The 19,815-nt window shown below is 39.4% G+C and overlaps 1 protein-coding gene across 6 annotated transcripts in view; it reads right to left on the bottom strand.

Annotated features, from left to right (window-relative positions):
- The window catches only part of rapgef2b (Rap guanine nucleotide exchange factor 2b), a 357,783-nt gene that overhangs the window by 110,047 nt on the left and 227,921 nt on the right, over positions 1–19,815 (bottom strand). For all 6 annotated transcript variants that reach the window (XM_059964949.1, XM_059964950.1, XM_059964952.1 and 3 more), the window contains 2 exons: positions 7,736–7,913; positions 2,977–3,113 (listed from right to left, as the gene is read on the bottom strand). In XM_059964949.1, the coding sequence (XP_059820932.1) occupies positions 2,977–3,113; positions 7,736–7,913 (315 nt within the window). The remainder of the gene's footprint in view (positions 1–2,976; positions 3,114–7,735; positions 7,914–19,815) is intronic.

Raw genomic sequence — 19,815 nt, 5'->3', positions numbered from 1 at the left:
GATCTCCTCAACTGATCAAAAGGCTGGACTGATGCATTCAGGACAGTGATATTTAAAATACTCCAATCGCTCTCTCATCCTCTTCCAATGTTCTGCCTTCTCTATTAGATATAACCACACACTTAATCTGGGTCTTTTCTAATTGTTCATTCTTTAACACATCCTGGTACAAGCCCTTGCTTGCAGGCTCTACCATTCTGACACACCAATCTTAGCCTTGTTCTTTACATGCTATCTACTCTTGGCTCTGGCTTTACTAGTTTTCTGCTTTTGGCCTTGCTTTTTTAAAAAACCTGTGTTGGCAGCAGATTCCTTTAACAAGGTATCATCTCAGTTTTATCTTTTTCTAATGCTTCACTTCTGGCTATGAATTTTTCTAATTCTCCATAATGTTTTAATTCTCAAATCCTGACCTCAGTCTTTCCAACTGCCTTCTCTGAACGGTACCTCTTCCCAATTTCTCACTCTCAATCTCATTGATGTCAACTTTCCACATTCACCCTATTTTATTATCACCCTTCTCTCACTCTTGTTTTTCACACTATCCTAGTCCCAGCATTGTCTCATTCTAATTCTCCACAATAAGTTTCAAATTTATTCAAAAATTCCTACATTGTACATTTACACTGCCCCACTCACAAACTTGTTCTTCACTAATAGTCCACATACAACTTTTAATAGACAATTAGTAGACAATAGGTGCAGAAGTAGACCATTCGGCCCCTTGAGACTGCACCGCCATTCTGAGATCATGGCTGATCATTCACTATCAATACCTAGTCCCTGCCTTGTCTCCATATCCCTTGATTCCCCTATCCATCAGATATCTATCTAACTCCTTCTTGAAAGCATCCAGAGAATTGGCCTCCACCGTCTTCCGAGGCAGTGCATTCCACACCTCCACAACTCTCTGGGAGAAGAAGTTTTTCCTCAACTCTGTTTTAAATAACTGACCACTTATTCTCAATCCATGCCCTCTGGTACTGGACTCTCCCAACATCTGGAACATATTTCCTGCCTCAATCCTATCAAATCATTTAATTATCTTAAACGTCTTAAAATCAGATCCCCTCTCAATCTCCTCAATTCCAGCGTGTACAAGCCCAATCTCTCCAATCTCTCTGCGTAAGACAGCCCTGCCATCCCAGGAATCAACCTAGTGAATCTACGCTGCACTTCAATTGCCAGAATGTCCTTCCTTAAACCTGGAGACCAAAACTGTACACAATATTCCAGGTGTGGTCTTCACAACTTCATCCTTTTCCAACATAATCCCATTCTAGCACTGTTCCAGTGCGTCACGTTTGACACCATCACATTCTGGGATTGCAACATGTTTATTTAATAATCTATACTTGGCTTCATTTTTTGTCAACTATCCACATGCAGCCTAATCCACTACTAGGATTCCTCTCTCAACCTTGCCCTTTGATCTGTCCTTTTCTAAACACTCTATTCTGATACTCACCATCTGTTTCTTTGTGCTCAACTCTGTCCTCTTCAAACTTTCAATTCTCAGTGTTAACCTCTTATACCATTAACTTACACACTAAATTTCATCTTTTTGCTTTAAGTCCACCAGACTCTAGGTCTTGCACTTTTCCACCTCTGCAGTACAAGTATCATTTTTTCCTGAATTCCTGTTCTTTGCTCCATCCGCCCTACTCCCAGTTTTGACTCTCTTTCTTTCCTGGCGACATTCATTTCTGACACACCATTCCCAGCCTCATGCTTCCTGATATTAAAATATTATACTTTTGTTACGGATGTGCCACAACTCTGAGAGGCCGAAGGGTACAAAGTAGCCCCCTCCTTTTTGAGAATCGCAAGATTGCTATTAATTCGGGTCTGGGACCCAGGAAATGAGAGAGAGAATCCACAAGGTTTTGGAATGTGTCCTGGCCTCAGCGAAACAAAGCCACTGATAACGGCCATTGTCTCTTGGAGACGGAATTGTGTATTGAGTACTGTACTATTCACTGAAGCCCCTCAGGGGATGACCAGAGTGGGCTGGTTGAGGGATTGCATCATCCCAACCTGATTGACATCTGAGACCCCGTGAGTAAGGATAAAAGAGGGTCTGGGGAACAACCCCTTTAGACGCACTAGGAGAAACGCTGGAAAGCCAGTGACAGCGTTTTATAGCGAACGCCGGTGAGGGCCCGTTTGCGCTCTCCCTTGCCAGGGTAGCGGGCTCATCACAGAAGAATGGCTTAGCTAAAGGAGAGGCCACAAGTGAACGGCCACACCAACGGATTGAAATCATAAAAAGGAAAGCCGGCAAGTTTCTAAAAATCTCTCTCTCAACTCCAACCAAGGCTGCAGCCTGCATGAACTGAGTGACTTTTATATTTCCATCGGACAATACATTATCCCCTAGGCAACAATTGAGCTTATTTCTTATTGATTATTATTACACCCGCACTTTTAGGTTTAGTATTGACGACGTATATTATCTGTATGTTTGCATTGATATTATTTTTGTGTATTTTTACTAATAAATACTGTTAAAAATAGTACCATCAGACTTCAACGGACCTCTCTATCTTAGCTGGTAAGTGACCCAGTTACGGGGTTCGTAACACTTTTTTCAGAAAATTAAAAATGAACTAGTCCAAAAAAAGCAAACTTGTCATTTACAACAGTTAGTTTCCCAAAATGCTAATGTTTTAAAAAATTGATATAATCATATGTTATTCATCAAATATCAACATATATCAAGGGTGATTTTTTGAGCCATTTAGAAGGATGGAGACAAGAGAAAGTTAGAACAGAGAAGTTCAACTGATACTTTTGATTAAATAAGATACATATATTAAGCTAAAGTAGTCTTATATTGTAAAAGGAGATACAATACAGAGGATTTTCAGATTTATATTGTAAAAGGAGATATGTATATGAATTAAAGCATAACGAGCTTTCTGTTTCTTTAAATTAAGAGTTAAAAATTCAGCAAATTGGCTTGAAAGTACACACCTCTTCACCATCATTGAGTACTATGGTGCGCGCCCGCTCTACAACTGCAAACACCATCACAGCACAAAGCTCTCTTCTGACTGACATTGTCATGTTGGCAAAAGCTGGGAGCTGATGCATGAATTCCAATAATTGTTCTGCATAGAAAAACAAGAACACCAATTCATACTCTGGAAACAAGAGGACTCAGCAGCTAATTGGACAAATGAATTTATACAATTGCTTCAAATTCATCTTGTACATTATCCTCACATAAAGGAATCAGTTTCATGTAGGGCACCAAAATATTTTGACTTGCAAATTAAACGTTTGAATTAGCAGAATCATTACATTCCTTCTGCAACATTTATGAAGGTCAGGCAATAACAATTTAGTCTTTTAGTTATGTTAGTTGTACAAGCCTGGAAGAACATCAAACAGAATGCAAAAGAACATCACTCCAAGATGTCTACTAACTTCAATGGACTCATAAGAAGACCATTAGTAGATAACTCAAAAAAACGAAAAGGAATAAATTTTGCTGATCTGGCAACCCTCACTTTTCCACCATTCCCAAGAAACACTTCCGATTTATCTGTGCTCCATACTCATACTTACCTAGTCTGGATGAACTGTTAGTCCAAAGCATCTAGGAATTCAACAATGTACCCTGATTAGCAACAAGTGCCTCTGACTTCAGTAAGGAAGCCTTTTCTCCAAAATGCCCCCAATAGTTTTAACAACTGGCAAAGGCCAACCCTCAGCTAAGTAAGTTTTAAAGGTGATAAGGGGTTTTAAATAGTTAAAAGTTATTTAACAAAATTTGAAACTAAGATACAAACATAAAATATTAACTAAGACCTAAAACTTACCAATCAAAACTATGACACCAAAAATAATCTAATAGAAAAAAAGTGCACTTTCGCCTTACAATCACCATAGAAGCAAAATTGGATATGGGTCTTGCAGCAAATTCTAAAAGGCCATTCCCCAGTGCCATTCAAGCACATCTCAGAGATTGGAATGTCACTGCAAGCTAAGAGGAATCCAGGAACGCAGCAAACTGACATATGGCCTTCCAAATCAGGTGGAAGCTTGTAACTTCTATAAAATAGCACTAGTTAGAGAAATATCAGGCCCAACAAATTAAGAAAGTATTTGGAAGGTCAAAACTAGCAAATGCTGAAAACTGAAAATGAAAGTAGAACTGTATCTAAATACTCAGGAGATTGGGATTTGTAAAGAAACTTATTTGCTGTTAGAAGGAGATGACTTTTCATCATGGAGAGCATTCTAACTGGCTGTATCATCGTCTGGTATCGGGGTGGGGGAGGCTACTGCACAGGATGAACTAAGTTGCAGAAAGTTGTAAAATTAGTCAGCTCCATCATTGGTTCTAGTCTCCATAGAATCCAAGACATCTTCAAGAAGCAGTGCCTCAAAAAGGCAATGTACATCATTAAGGTCCCCCACCACCAAGTACATGTCCTCTGTTCACTGTTACCATCAGGAAGGAGGTACAGAAGCCTGAAGGCACACACTCAGTGACTCAGGAACAATTTCTTCCTCTCTGCCAACTGATTTCCAAATGGACATTAAACACTTTTTTCTTTCTGTTTTTGCGCTACATATTTACAATATATACACACTGTAATTTCACAGATTTTTATATCATGCATTGTGCTTCTGCCGCAAAGTTAACGAATTTCACAACATATGCCGCTGACATTAACCCTGATTCTGATTATTTCTAGTATTAAATTGTTTGCTAAAACCGTATTAGTTTTGTGGTGCATCTTTAGCGTAACTCTGGCTTCCTTGCTTATTTATTATTTCAATATCTATTTACTTATTGATGTGCAGTGCAGGCCTTTCGAGCTCCGCTGCAAAGCAAACCCCCCCCCCCCCCAAAATTCGAGCCTAATCACAGGACAATTTACCATGACCAATTAACCTATCAACTTGTTTGTCTTTGGTCTGTGGGAGCACCCAGAGAAAATCCACAAGGTCATGGGGAGAAAGTATAAACTCCTTACAGATAGTGGCATTTACTGTAAAGCACTGTGCTAACTACTATTCTACCAATGTGAGAACATAAATTATTCATCCATCCTTTGTGATACAGGAAATGAAGACCACAGCATTGTTCTGAATTTGGAAATGGTAAGCAGCATCAGCACTGGTGGTCTTCCAGCTAGGTGCCTTTGTAATCCACTACCTTCCTTTAACACATTTAACACCGTGTACTTTACTCCCACAAAACTTGGCTTTCATAAATCAAAGTACTGAGTACAGGAGTTGGGATGTTACAGTGCTGGTATTCAACCCCCAGTACTTTGTTCACATAAACGAGTATTACAAGCGAGGATTTTGATCAATTTAACTGAGAATTTTTATTGTGAATTGCATGCAATCTTTTCCCCATAGTAGAGCCCAAAAAAAAGTGAAATTGTAAAGCAGGAAAAACTAAACATTCAAAAATTGAAATGTTTAAAAGTTTAAAAGCATTCATTCCCATTTGCTCAGTAGTTGATTGAATCATCTCTTGCAGCTACTACAGTCAGTAGTTTTTTTGGTTCTCTATTTGCTTTGCACAACGCAGTAGAGTAGGATTTACCCATTCTTCTGTGAAAAATTGCTCAAGCTGTGCTAGGTTAGTTGGGGAGTGGCGGTGGACAGCAATCTTGACGTCTTGCTAGAGCTGTCGAGGCTATTCAAGGACATCAATTTTCTTCATTTGAAGCCACGCCATGGTTACTCTGGCAGTACACCGGGTCGTTGTCCTGCTGAAAGACGAACTTCCTCCCCAGTTTAAGCTTTCTTGCAGAGGCTAGAAGATTTCTATCCAGATCCCTCTCTGTTTAGCAGCATTCATCTTGCTATCACTCCCGACCAGATTTCCAGTCCTTGCTGCTGAAAAGCATCCCGATAGCATGATGCTACCCCCAACATACTTTACCATATGACTGGTTACCCAGCTGATGCACAGTATTAGATTTACACCACACATAACACTTAATGTTGAGGCCAAAAAGTTCCACTTTAGTCTCACCTGATTACAAGATCTTCCACATTTTTACAGTACCTTCTAAGTGATGCTTTGCAGTCTTTATAGGCAAAGATATGCTTTTTATTAAGCCAGAGCTCCTTCCTTGCCACACATCAATACTCTGTGCAAGGCATTAGAGATTATGAAGTCATGAATTTCATTTCCAGTTGCAGTCACTGACTTCTGCAGCTCAATCACTGACTGTTAGCATCACAGTAGCCTCTCCTACAAGGGCCATTCTTCTCCAGTGACTAAATTTAGAGGGGTGGCATGGCCTAGGCAGTGTGGCTGTGGTTTCATATTTTTTCACTTTTTTTAAAGACAGACTGCACTGAGCTCTGAGGCATGTTTAGTGCCTTTGAGGTGGTCTTGTACCCTTCCACAGATTTGTGCTTCTCTATTATTATTTCCCTGATGTGTCTTAAATGCTCTTGTCTTCATTTTGGTTTAGTCTATTGAAAATCTACCATACTATTGGACCTTACAGAGAGGAGGGATATTTATTCTTTGAGAACTCATTGAAAATAGGTGATCCTCCAACTTTCTACATCAATAAACTGGGTGAGTAGGTAAGGTAATAATTACAAAGAGGATGAATACTTTTTTAGCCTCACAATTTTGGTTTTTAATTCAATATATTACTTCAATATATTTTAAATTTAGAAAATGAGACAGTAAAATGTGAATATAGTTGTGGGGGTTGAATACTTTTGCAAGGTATGTTGAAATTGGCTAAGATGTTGGACAGACCTAATTTGGTGTACTGTGTGCAGTATTTGTCACCTACCTATAGGAAAGATGTAAATAAGATTGAAAGAATTCAGAGAAAACCTACAATGATGCTGCCAGGACTTGAGGACTTTCAACATTTAAGAGAAATTTGGATAGGTACATGAATGGGAAGGGAGTGGAAGGCTGTGGTCTAGATGTAGGTTGATTTGACTAGGCAGAGTTAATAGTTTGGCACAGACCAGATAGGCCAAAGGGCCTGTTTCTGAACTGTAGTGTTCTATGACTCTAAAACAATGGTCAATACATACTTCATTATGACTCTCCACTGACTTGGGTACTACAAGCCAAATGGCACCTTTGCATTTGTTCTTTAATGAACATCAACTTTTTAAGGAACAGAAAAACAGGAAAGAAAAATATTAGATCTTCAAAATGTTTGAATCCACCTTGAAAGGGTCCAATTATATGAAAAAAAGTGAAAAGAAATGGAAACATGGGGCTACCTGCAAGATTGTTGAATTCCTTCACCACAATAATGTAGCGGTTAGCGCAACGTTATTACAGCTCAGGTCGTTGGGGTTTGGAATTCAATTTGGGCATCATCAGTAAGGAAGTTATACGTCCGCCCCGTGGAATGTGTGGGTTTTCTCCCGGTGCTCCGGATTCCTCCCACATTCCAAAGTACCACCAGTTAGTAGATTATTTGGTCATAGTAAATTGTCCTGTGATTAGGCTAATGTTAAATCGGGGGCTGTTGGCGGCACAGCTCAAGGGGCCAGAAAAGTCCATTCCGCACTGTATCTCAATATACAAATCCTTCTGTCTGCTTGGTACATCAAACAGACATTACTGCACAGAAAGGCAAACTCCTTGACTATAAAATTTTGCAGTTCCCCTAATATATCATTACCTTCACACTTCAGTCATAAATACCTTGCAAATTTATCTTTTTTCGCAAATTTATATCTTTTTTCCATTGTTAATTTGTCATTGACTCACCAATATCATCATCTGTCCTATCTATAGGATCTTTCTCCAAGCAATCTCTCACAATGTCCCGGCTCATCAATGGATCTGATGCCCTCTCGATATCTTCCTCATCATCATCGTCTTCAGAATCTACTGCAGTCTCTGGCAGACCACTTAGATCCATTTCTCCAGCCTCATTCTCTGTGGCCTTTGAAGTTAAAAAAAAAGGTTATGAAACTAATTACAATTACTGTACAAGAAGATCCATTTAGACATTTTGTTTAAGATGGCCACTTAAAATTTTAAACGTCATACACTGTGTTTTTACTACATCTTAAAACAATTACAAGTCTTCTCTTTTTTAAAAAAACTTTTTGCAACTATGAGCTTGATGCCATGTCTTGTTTTACATATCATTTCTTTTTGTATTTAAATTTCTTTCTATTATTCTTAATTCAGTCACTAAATCCCGATCTGCTTATTAGTCTTTCTATAAAATACTACAACTGAATTGGCCCTGGGTGTGCTATCCCCAAGTGATTTAACCTGTTGGGTAATTTCTAGTGTTGTTTTGTATAGTTATTGATATACCCAAAATTCCATATCATTAATAAAAGTTGCAGATGTTCCTGATCAGAAGCAAAGATTGAATTGGCCCTGGCTGTGCTATCTCCAAGTAATTTAACCTGTTAGATAACTTCTAGTGTTGTTTTGTATAGTTATCGACATACCCAAAATTCATATTATTAATAAAAGTTGCAAATATTCCTGATCAGATGCAAAACAACCTCTGTGTCTAAAATTCATCACTTGTAAATGGTGGCTACAGACAAATTTTTAATTTAAGTGGGTGTTTTTTTGAAGAGCTTTTTATTTTGGTAAAAAGGTAAACCTGCTAGTGAATAAATTGAATACATGAGCAGGCATGCAGAGAATATGCCATATTCTTCAAGCAATTTTTGATATTTTTGTATCTGAATAAGAAGAAATTATGCTCACCAAATAATGTGCACGGAACAGTTAAAAAGCATATGAAGGAGCACAAGATAAATAGTGCCTAATAGTCTACTCTGGCAATGTTATCAAAAACAAAGCTATTCTTATTATCATGTGACTGAAAGTAGCAGATGCCTTCAGTTACAGCTGATAGAAAAGCAGGACAGTGGTGTAGTGGCATCCATACCAGACTTCAGGGTGAATGGTCCCACATTCGAATCCAGTTGGCCCCTTGCATGCCTTCCATCTAAGCTGTGCTGAAGATCAAGCTAGCAACTCAGCCTCTTAAAACAGACAAACGCCAAAGAAACGGCAAGGCTGCCACTCAATGAGCCAAGCAAGGCGTGGGGATGAGATATAACTAACTATAACTCAAATATATCTCAAATATGATGGCCCTGAGCACTTGGGCATAGTTGAGGGATAGTCAAAATTGTGGGCCAATTGTATTTAACACAGCCATTAAGGGTTTTATACTGTGAAATTACATAGAATTAGTTACACGTAATCTTAACTCAATATCATTTAATTCAAATTAAGCAACACACATAAAATGCTGGGTCAACTCTGCGGGTCAGGCAGCATCTAAGGAAATGAATAAACATTCAACAATTCTTTCTTCATCAGAACTGGAAAGAAAGGGAGACGATGCCAGAATAAAAACATTGGGGGGGTGGGGGGGGGGTGGTGGAACAAGCTGGAAAGTGACAGGTGAAGCCTGGTTGGGGGGGGGGGGGGGGGGGGGGAAGGAATGAAGAACCTGGGAGGTGATAGATGGAAAAGGCAAAGGGCTGGAGAAGGGGCACCAGGGGGGAGGTGATAGACAGCCAAGATAAAGCAAAACCACAAAATCATTCAGCATCTTCCTCAAACAGAATCCCTGATGAACCATGAGATCCATAATCTGCTGAGGACCAGATGGGAGGCATTCAAGTCTGTGACCAAGAAAGTTACAAGAGGTCCAGGTACAATCTCTGAAAAGCCACCTCATGGGTAAAGGAGCAAGTCTGGACTAAACTTGAATCAATGAAGGACATTCAACAGTTGCGGCAAGCCTTGAATACTATCACCTCTTATAAAGTTTAATCAAGTAACATAGGCAAGAACAAGGTTTCGCTTCCAGATAAACATAATGCCTTCTCTGCTTGCTTTGACCATTAAAACCACCACTAACTCCTACAGCCCTCTGATGATCCTGTGGTTTCAGTCTTGTGCGAGCAGCTTTCAGGAGGGTGAACCCACAAAAAACATCCAGCCCAGACGGGGTAATTGGTCAAGTATAAAAAACCAGTGCTGATTGACTGGAGCATTCACTGAGATCTTTAACCTTTCACTCCAGCAGTCTGAGTTACCCACATGCTTCAAATGTACCCTTATCTAAGAAGAAATTGGTGACCTGCCTCAAATACTATGGCCCAGTGATGAAGTGTTTTGAGAGTATGGTGATGAAATATATCAACTTCTGCCTGAGAAGCAACTTGAATCCACTCCAATTTGCCTGCTGGAGTAACAGGTCCACAGCAGATGCCATCTCATTGGCTCTTCACTCACCCTATAACATCTGGACAACAAAGGTGCATATATCAAGATGTTCTTTATTTACTACAGCTCAGCATTCAGTACCATCATCCCCTCAAAACTTATCAATAAGCTCTAAGATCATGGACTCAATATCATCATGTTCAATCAGTTCCTCGATTTCCTCACTTGTAGATCCCAGTCAGTTCAGATTAGCAACAATACATCCTCCACGATCTCCATCAGCACAGGTGCACCAGAAGGCTGGGTGCTTCGCCCCCTACTCGCTTTACATTTATGAATGTGCGGCTAAGAGCAGCTCCAATGCCATATTCAAGATTGCTGATGACACCACTGTTGTAGGCTGAATCAAAGATGGTGATGAATCAGCATATAGTAGGGAGAATGAAAATCTGGCTGAGTGGTGCCATAACAATAAACCCTTTCTCAATGTCAGCAAGACCAAGGAGCTGATTATTGACTTCAGGAGGAGGAAGCCAGAGGTCCATGAGCCAGTCCTCATAGGGGAATCAGAGGTAGAGAACATCAGCAACTTTAAATGCCTCAGTTATATCATTTCAGAGGACCTGTCCTGGACCCAGCACACAAGTACAATTATGAAGAAAGCAAGGCAGCGCTTCTACTTCCTTAGGTGCTTGCCAAGATTCAGAATGACATCTAAAACGTTAACCAACTTCTGTAGATGCATGGAGGAAAATAATATATTGAGAGGCTACATCACAGTCTGGTATGGAAACACTAATGTCCTTGAATGGAAAATCCTACAAAAAGTAGCAGATATGGCCATGTCAGGTAAAGCCGTCCCCACCACTGAGCACATCCATACAAAACACTGTCATCAGGCACTTCCACCACCCAGGACATGCTCTGCTTTCACTGCTGCCATCAGGAGGAAGGTACAGGAGTCTCAGGATTCACACCACTACATTCAAGAACACTAATTACCCCTCAACCATCAGAAGAAGAGGAAGACGACGAATAGGAAAGGGGAGGGGAAATAAAGAACTTTACCAGAAGGAGAAATTGATGTTCATACCATCAGGTGGGAGGCCACCTAAGTGGAATATGGAGTGTTGCTCCTGCACCCTGAGGATGGCATCATCGTGGCAGAAGAGATGGGCATGGACTGACAAGTCAGAATGGGAATGGGGATAGGAAATAAAATAGTTGGCCACTGGATTGTTAAGTGTTTATTCATTTACGTTAATACACTGTTTTGTCCCCTCCAAACAAAAATAATGATATAACACTTAATTGTGAGGTTTCTGCAACTATATTTTGATATGCAACACAATCTGAAGAATATTGTTGCAAATGAAGATCAAAATGCAATTGGCTGTTACCTTTGCCTCAAAGACAATCAATGGCTGAGTTAAATGAAAGGTACCGAGTGGACACCCCATTACCCTCTCTGTTGAGATTCCCAACATCACAGAAGACAATCTTCAGTTAACTTCATCCACCGTACAAGAAATGCTAACAGCAGATACAGCAAAATCAATGGAATAGACAACAGCAAGCTACTGGAGTAAAGATAGCACTCCAAAATTAGTAGTGCCTCCATTCAAACTATCCACAAGCTACAAAACTAGTAGCTACACAACAATATATATATTTTAAAAATCCAGGTATAACCTGTGCACAAGATGCTACTTCCAATTCATTATGGCTTAATAACACCAACTCAGTCCACTCCCATTTGTCACAAAGTAATGGAAGATATCATTGATAATACATAAAGCAGCAATAGGTCAGTAACTGGAGTTACCGATAGCCAGTTTGAATTTAAAGTAGACCACTTTGGGCTCCAAACCTCATCAAAGCTTTGGTCCAAACACAAAGTAAAGAGGTGAATTTGTCAGAGCAGCATTTGACTGAATATAGCAACATGAAGCCCGATAAACACTGAAGTGAACAGTCACCAAGATACGATTCCATTAGTTGAGTAAGTTGGGTCAGAACTTACTCAAAAGAAGATGGAAAATAATATGGAGATTATGGGAGAACAAAAGCTCAGTCCCAGGGCTTCATTGGAAATGCCCCTCATATTTATGAATTAGTCTAAACTATCTTCATTTTATTTTTATTACAAGAGAGAAGGTCATTCAGCCCAATGAATTCTTCCAAGTCCCCAGGGGAACAATCCCTCTCAGCTTACTTTCTTTATCCTTGCAACTTTTTTTTTGTTCTCACACATGCCAGTTAACTCCCTTTTGATTCATTTTTGCCAATGATCTATAACAAAGGGATGAATTACAGTAATCAACTATCCCAAAGTTGGAAGAAACTCAGGCACCTGGAGGTCAAGATTGAACTTAGGTTCCTGGATCTGTGAAAGTACAGCACTAATTTCTGCACTCCTCAGCCCAGTTTTATTAAACTTTTAAAAAAAATCATTTTAGCTTAACTGATGGATGAATTCCAGTGAATGTCAAGTTAAAATTGTTATTTCACTTGATCTCTATATCCAGCATTTGATATTAGCTTCCAAAGCATAGGAATTAAGTTTTTAACCTTATTATTAATAAGCATTCCAGGATTTTTTATTAAATTAAAAAGTACTCAAAATCTCAGTGATTCCCTTTCATTATCAGCCAGCACCAATCAGCCCATAACTCTGTGATTTATGTGCAAGATTATTCAAGTCCTTGTGAACACCATTTCCCAGTCTTTCACCATTTTCTTTCCTACTAAGATGGATAAACACATTTTTACATCACTTGTCATCTGTCAGTTCATTACTAACTTGTTTATCTCCTTACAGCCTCTTCTAATTCCTCTTGCAGCTCACTTTTCTCCTTAGCTCTCTATCATCAGCATTCTTACATAAAAGGCACTTAATTTCTCAACAAATCCCCACCACTGAGCCCTCCAACAAGAAATGCTGCCACAAGAAAGAAGCATCCATCATCACCAGGACCCCACAATCCAGGCCATGTTCTCTTCTCACTGCTACCATTGGGAAATAGGTACAGGACCCTCAGGTCCCATAACAGCATTCAACAAGGTTCAGGAACAGCTATTACTCTTCAGCCATCATGGTCCTGAACCTGCATGGACAACTACACTCATACTCAACACTGAACTGAGTCTACAACCTACAGACTTAATTTCAAGGACTCTATAATCCATGTTCTCAGCATTACTTATTTATTATTATTACTATTATTTGGTTGCTTGTCAGCTTTTTTGTGTGGTTTTTCATTGATACTATTGTATGTCTTTATTCCAATGTGAATGCCTGCAAGGAAACAAATCTCAGGAGAGTATGGTGACATACAGTATACATAGTTTGATAATAAATTTGTTTTGAATTTTGAAGTCCTTAACAAAGACTATAAAGAATATATGACCAAGACCCAATCTTTACAATGATCTGTCAACTGCAGGCTGCAAAACCAAAAAAAATCTAATCTTCCTGCTGTAAACTAATCCCCAATCTATATAACATAAGGATATTAATATCTCCTGATTTTGAGTAATAACCTCTAGGGCAGAATCCTACCAAATATGTTTTCAAAATTTCTAAACACTATGTTCACTGGCTCCTTGTTATTATCCTGCCAGAAATCACCTCAAAATGAAGATCTGTCAAATGAGATTTTGTTCTCATCAATCAATGTCAATCCTGCCCATTCTATTATGGTTTTAATGGTCTTTGCCCTATATCACTAATAATAAATTCTGGTATTTTTTTTACAACTTGTCAAACATATTAACTTTAGATCCCAGGTTTCTTTCCTTCCTTTCTTTAACAGTTGTGTTTGCTACTTATTGTGGATGGACCTTTCAAAAGGCCAGGGAACAATAAAAGGCGAGAAATAATGTGTATATTATAAATATTTTAAAACCAAGGACATATACTTTAAGGTCCATGACATTAGTCGGCTTTGTCGCCACTATCAGCTCTATTTAGAACTAATTTTCTCACAGCAATATGTATTTCATTACTTTTTATTCTTCAGTATAAAAACTAATAGTATTTATTGATACTGACATTTATTCTCCATTACAATTTTCACTCAATCTGTGTGTGTTCATATGCACGTGTGCGTGTGTGTGCCCGTGCAAGGAATGCACATTTACTTCAGCTGGTTTCCTTATGTTAATCCGTAACAGCTTTGAGAAAGTGTTTTCAGATGTTTTGTTCCTTTGCTTTCATGATACACATTCATAATTTGCTGATTCCTAAAATTTTCCCTATCTTTGAGTTTAATTTCCTTTTCAGCTGTATTACAAGTCCTTTCCTTTAACCAAATACCATGTTTATTTTCCCATGAGCCCATACCATTTCTTGTTCATTTATTTAAATTCCCAACAAATATACACTTCAACCATGTTTGCCTCCATGTACCAACCATTACATCTTTTAAGTGTTTCCAAATCCACAGTCAACCATCCCTCATCCCTTCAATATGGTGATGTTATCATCACCAAGCACCACCCCTCCCTTCACTACAATGACAAACATCCTGGAAGCTACTACCAATGAAAGCAGAATCAGACTTCCCTCATCATTAAGGCAGAAACACCAGAGCAATGATCTGGTCATCAATAAGTAATTATTGACTTCTTAAAACCTTTCTATTACCTATTCACTAGGCATTTGACAGCGTAACTATCATTCAGTTGGCTGGGGTACAACAGCACTGAGAAGTAAGCAGTTTGATTTATTGACACATTTGGCTGCCAAAAAATGCACAGCAACTTCATCAACATTATTTCAATATTTAAATCTAATCAACCACTTTACTAAGTAATTAGAATCAACACATGAGCACATCCCTCCCAATGATTTCTAAGAATATGAACATACCACCTTTCTTCAAGTCACATCAACCTTAATGCAATAGCTGCTGCGAATTTTACCCAAATACCATAAATTGAGTTGCCCATAAATAATATTGTAAAAACCTAACACCTTATACCTTCCTCAAATGCTAATTTGCTCCAGGCAAAATGGAATATAGTGGATTGCAGTTAATTGAGACACATCGGTACCAATACATTTTGGTCAAATTAAGCAGCTGTCCAACTAGCCAAAGTTTCATAGAAGTAATTACAAAGGTATAAAAAGCTACTGTTTAATTGAGTAACTAGTTATGTACTTAAATGAAATGCAGAACAAACTGGAATATTATCAATACTACTGCAGTACTATAAAGCTGTGTATTAGTTTCTAATAGTTATCGATGGAGGAATTCATCCAGTGTATGCTGCTGTGTTCTTTTGATTTCTGGCATCTTCAGGCCTCAATGCATGAAACCACAGTGAGCAAAGCAGATCTGAATTGTCTTATTGCTTATTTCTCACCAACTATCATGAACAAAGAACACTGCTTTTTGATCACAAACACAAGCAACTGACACTATTTAAAATCTGTTTGCTCTCGGCATCATGGAGTGTCTAACAACCACACAAGTACATTCAATTGATGCCAGTTAGAAACAGTGGCAACAGTTTCCCGTCCCAATTAAGATGCATAGTGGCCCAAATAAACAAAGAGAATTCAGGCTATTTTCTTGATTAGCTTTTGTTCTTTAAGAGTTGTCCCAAATAAGCAACCACCCCAATTAACCAATGGCCCAGTAAACCAGAATCCACAGTTTAAGCTAGAATTGGGAGACTGTAACATGCACATTTGACAAAACTTGGTCAGCATTCTATTATTCAAACATACACCTCCAACACAAGAACAGCTGTTATTATAACCTGATACAGAAATACCTACTTTGATAGCTGCCAAAGGGTCCATAACATCAATGCAAAAATTTACTTCTTAAATCTTCTTGCCCATAAATCATTACCCCACCACTGCCATCAGTCTTCATTTATTCCAATCAGGTCCCTCCAGATCTACTACTCACCTTGCATTGGGGGCAATTTACAGTGTCTAATTAACCCATACAACCTGTACATCAGAGACAATGGAAGAAATAGGAGGCCCTGCAGGAAACCCACACATACAGATTCCAAAGAAACTCCAGATTAAACCTGTTTAATAGAGCTGTGGGTACCAACCCTACTAGTTGCACCACAGCACTATTCTTTATGCCCTTGGCCTTTGACCGATTCTTAGCATCTTCCCAGTTCCAGTGTCAAAATCAACCATCTTCCAATAACCTCCATTGCCTTCTTGATCATCTTCCTAGCAATTATCTCCACTGAAATCCACACCCCCTTAAGCCTCCACTGAACCCTTCTGTTGCCACTGCTCAATTCTTCTCTTACAGTCCTCTTCCAAGTCCATTATGCTCCTCATCCCAACTGCAGTCCCTTATATACATGCATGAAACATCCGCTATCATTTCCCAGATTCCTGATTCTTACCCCAGCCAGTTATCTCCTCTACTTCCCACACTCCCAATCAGCTGCCAAACCTTCAATGTACTCTGGATTGGTGGAATACTGTGGTCTTGTCTCAAACTCCACATGCAAATCAGTTTTACAATCAACTAACAGAACAACGTCTATGGTAGAATAACAGATCCTTAGTGTCTCCTACTAAAGCAGAAGGTCCCTGTGCAGTGTCAGTTCTCCTAACCAATAAATTCCTTATCACTACAGCTTTCTTTCTCCTTCCTTTCTGAGTTTGCTCTATTTCAATACAAGGAGTATTGTAGGTAAGACAAATGATCAGCATGTGGATTTGTGATATTGTAACCATTAGACAGACTTGATTGCAAAAGGGCAGGCCTGGCAGTTCAGTGTTCCTGGGTTTCATTATTTTAGACATGATGATGATGAATAAATGATCTTTATTGTCATTACACATAGATACAATGAAACACTGTTTAGCTTCCTCTCAGGCAATTAAATAAAGCGGTAGATAAAAACAAGACAGTAATAGAAAAACAGTATTAAATAGATAAGTAGCAGAAAATAAGTTACAACAGCACCAGAATATCACAGTAATGCACAAAGTGCCATTAGTGCAAGTATTTGAGTCCTTGCGTGTGCTCACAGCTTCAGTCATTGTTGTGTGGGAGTGGTGTGATGGAGGCCACAGCTCTGGGGTAAAAGCTGTTCCTCAGTCTATTTGTTCTGGCTTTTAGTGTCCTAAACCTTTTGCTGGATGGCAGCAGGTCAAACAGGGAGTGGACAGGGTGTGTGGTGTCTCTGGTTATGCTGACTGCTTTCCTCCTAAGTCTGCTGGAATAGATGGGTGTCCAGTCCTGGGAGCTCCATCCTGACACAATAGAGCAGGAGGAATCAGAGAGCTGATCTACTGAGACCATATGGGTGGTACTGAGGAATAACAAAAGGATGACCATATTAATTAGATTATATTCTTGACCATCCAGTGTTCAAAGGGATTTAGAGAGGCAACTTTATACAGAGATCATAGACAGTTGCAAGAAACATAAGATTGTGATTTGAAATTACACATTGATTGAGACTCCTATACTATAAGAGGGGATAGAGTTTGTCCCATGTATTCAGGAAAATTTCCTTAATCAATACATGGAGTCCCAACTAGAGAAACAGTGATTCCGGATCTCCTATTAGTGACCGAGACAGGGCAGATGACAGAAGTTTGTATAAGGGAATACTCTGCATCTAGTGATCATAATGTCATTTGTTTTAAGATAATTATGGAGAAGGATAGGTCTGGCCCTCGGGTTGAGATTCTAATTTGCTGAAAAGCCAATTTTCAAGCCATTAGAAAGAGCCAGATAAAATATAATGTAAGGAAGTGTATGGTCATGTACTTTAGTAGAAGGAATAAAGGTGTAGACTATTTTCTAAATGGGGAGAAAATTCAAAAATCAGATATGCAAAGAGACTTGGGAGTCCTTGCACAGGATTCTCCAAAGGTTAACTTGCAGGTTGAGTCAGTGTAAGGAAGGCAAGTGCAATGCTCACACTCACTTCACTAGAACTAGAATATAGTGCCTATAAAAATACTCCCCCTCCCCCTTGGAAGTTTTCATGTTTTATTGTTTTACAACATTGAATCACAGTGGATGTTTTCGGCTTTTTTGACACTGATTAACAGAAAAAGTCTCGTTCATGTCAAAGTGAAAACAGATCTCTTCAACATGATCTAAAGTAATTACAAATATAAAACACAAAGTAATTGATTTCATGTATTCACTCCCATTAATATGACACACAAAATCATCACTTGTGCAGGCAATTCATTTTAGAAGTCACATAATTAGTTAAATGGAGATCAACTGTGTGCAGTCAAGGTGTTTCAACTGATTGTAGTAAAAAAAAATACACCTGTATCTGGAAGGTCCCACTGCTGGTGACTCAGTATCCTGACAAAAACTACACCACGATGACAGTGTGGACAATATAAGTGAGGTTGATGTTCTGGAGAATGTTGATATTAAGGGAGAGGAGGTGTTGGAGTTGTTAAAACACATTAGGATGGATAAGTCCCCGGGGCCTGACGGAATATTCCCCAGGCTGCTCCACAAGGCAAGGGAAGAGATTGCTGAGCCTCTGGCTAGGATCTTCATGTCCTTGTTGTCCATGGCAATGGTACTGGAGGATTGGAGGGAGGTGAACGTTGTCCCCTTGTTCAAAAAAAGTAGTAGGGATAGTCCGGGTAATTACAGACCAATGAGCCTTACGTCTGTGGTGGGAAAGCTGTTGGAAAAGATTCTTAGAGATAGGATCTGTGGGCATTTAGAGAATCCTGGTCTGATCAGGGACAGTCAGCATGGCTTTGTGAAGGGCAGATCGTGTCTAACAAGCCTGATAAGAGTTCTTTGAGGAGGTGACCAGGCATATCAATGAGGGTAGTGCAGTGGATGTGATATAAATGGATTTTATTAAGGCATTTGACAAGGTTCCACACAGTATAGGCTTATTCAGAAAGTCAGAAGGCATGGGATTCAGGGAAGTTTGGCCAGGTGGATTCAGAACTGGCTTGCCTGCAGAAGGCAGAGAGTCGTGGTGGAGGGAGTACATTCAGATTGGAGGGTTGTGACTAGTGGTGTCCCACAAGGATCTGTTCTGGGACCTCTACTTTTTGTGATTTTTATTAACGACCTGGATGTAGGGGTACAAGGGTTGAGTATGGATTACAAGTTTGCAGGCGACACAAAGGTTGGTGGTGTTGTAGATAGTGTAGAGGATTGTCGAAGATTGCAGAGAGACATTGATAGGATGCAGAAGTGGGCTGAGAAGTGACAGATGGAGTTCAACCCGGAGAAGTGTGAGGTGGTACACTTCGGAAGGATAAATTCCAAGGCAGAGTACAAAGTAAATGGCAGGATACTTGGGAGTGTGGAGGAGCAGAGGGATCTGGAGGTACATGTCCACAGAACCCTGAAAGTTGCCTCACAGGTAAATAGGGTAGTTAAGAAAGCTTATGAGGTGTTAGCTTTCATAAGTTGAGGGATAGAGTTTAAGAGTCGCGATGTAATGATGCAGCTCTATAAAACTCTGGTTAGTCCACACTTGGGAGTACTGTGTCCAGTTCTGGTTGCCTCACTATAGGAAGGATGTGGAAGCACTGGAAAGGGTACAGAGGAGATTTACCAGGATGCTGCCTGGTTTAGAGAGTATGGATTATGAACAGAGATTAAGGGAGCTAGGGCTTTACTCTTTGGAGAGAT

Source organism: Hypanus sabinus, chromosome 3, assembly GCF_030144855.1.
Source record: "Hypanus sabinus isolate sHypSab1 chromosome 3, sHypSab1.hap1, whole genome shotgun sequence".
Classification (NCBI taxonomy): Eukaryota; Metazoa; Chordata; class Chondrichthyes; order Myliobatiformes; family Dasyatidae; genus Hypanus; species Hypanus sabinus.
This window is presented reverse-complemented; position numbering and strand designations above follow the sequence as displayed.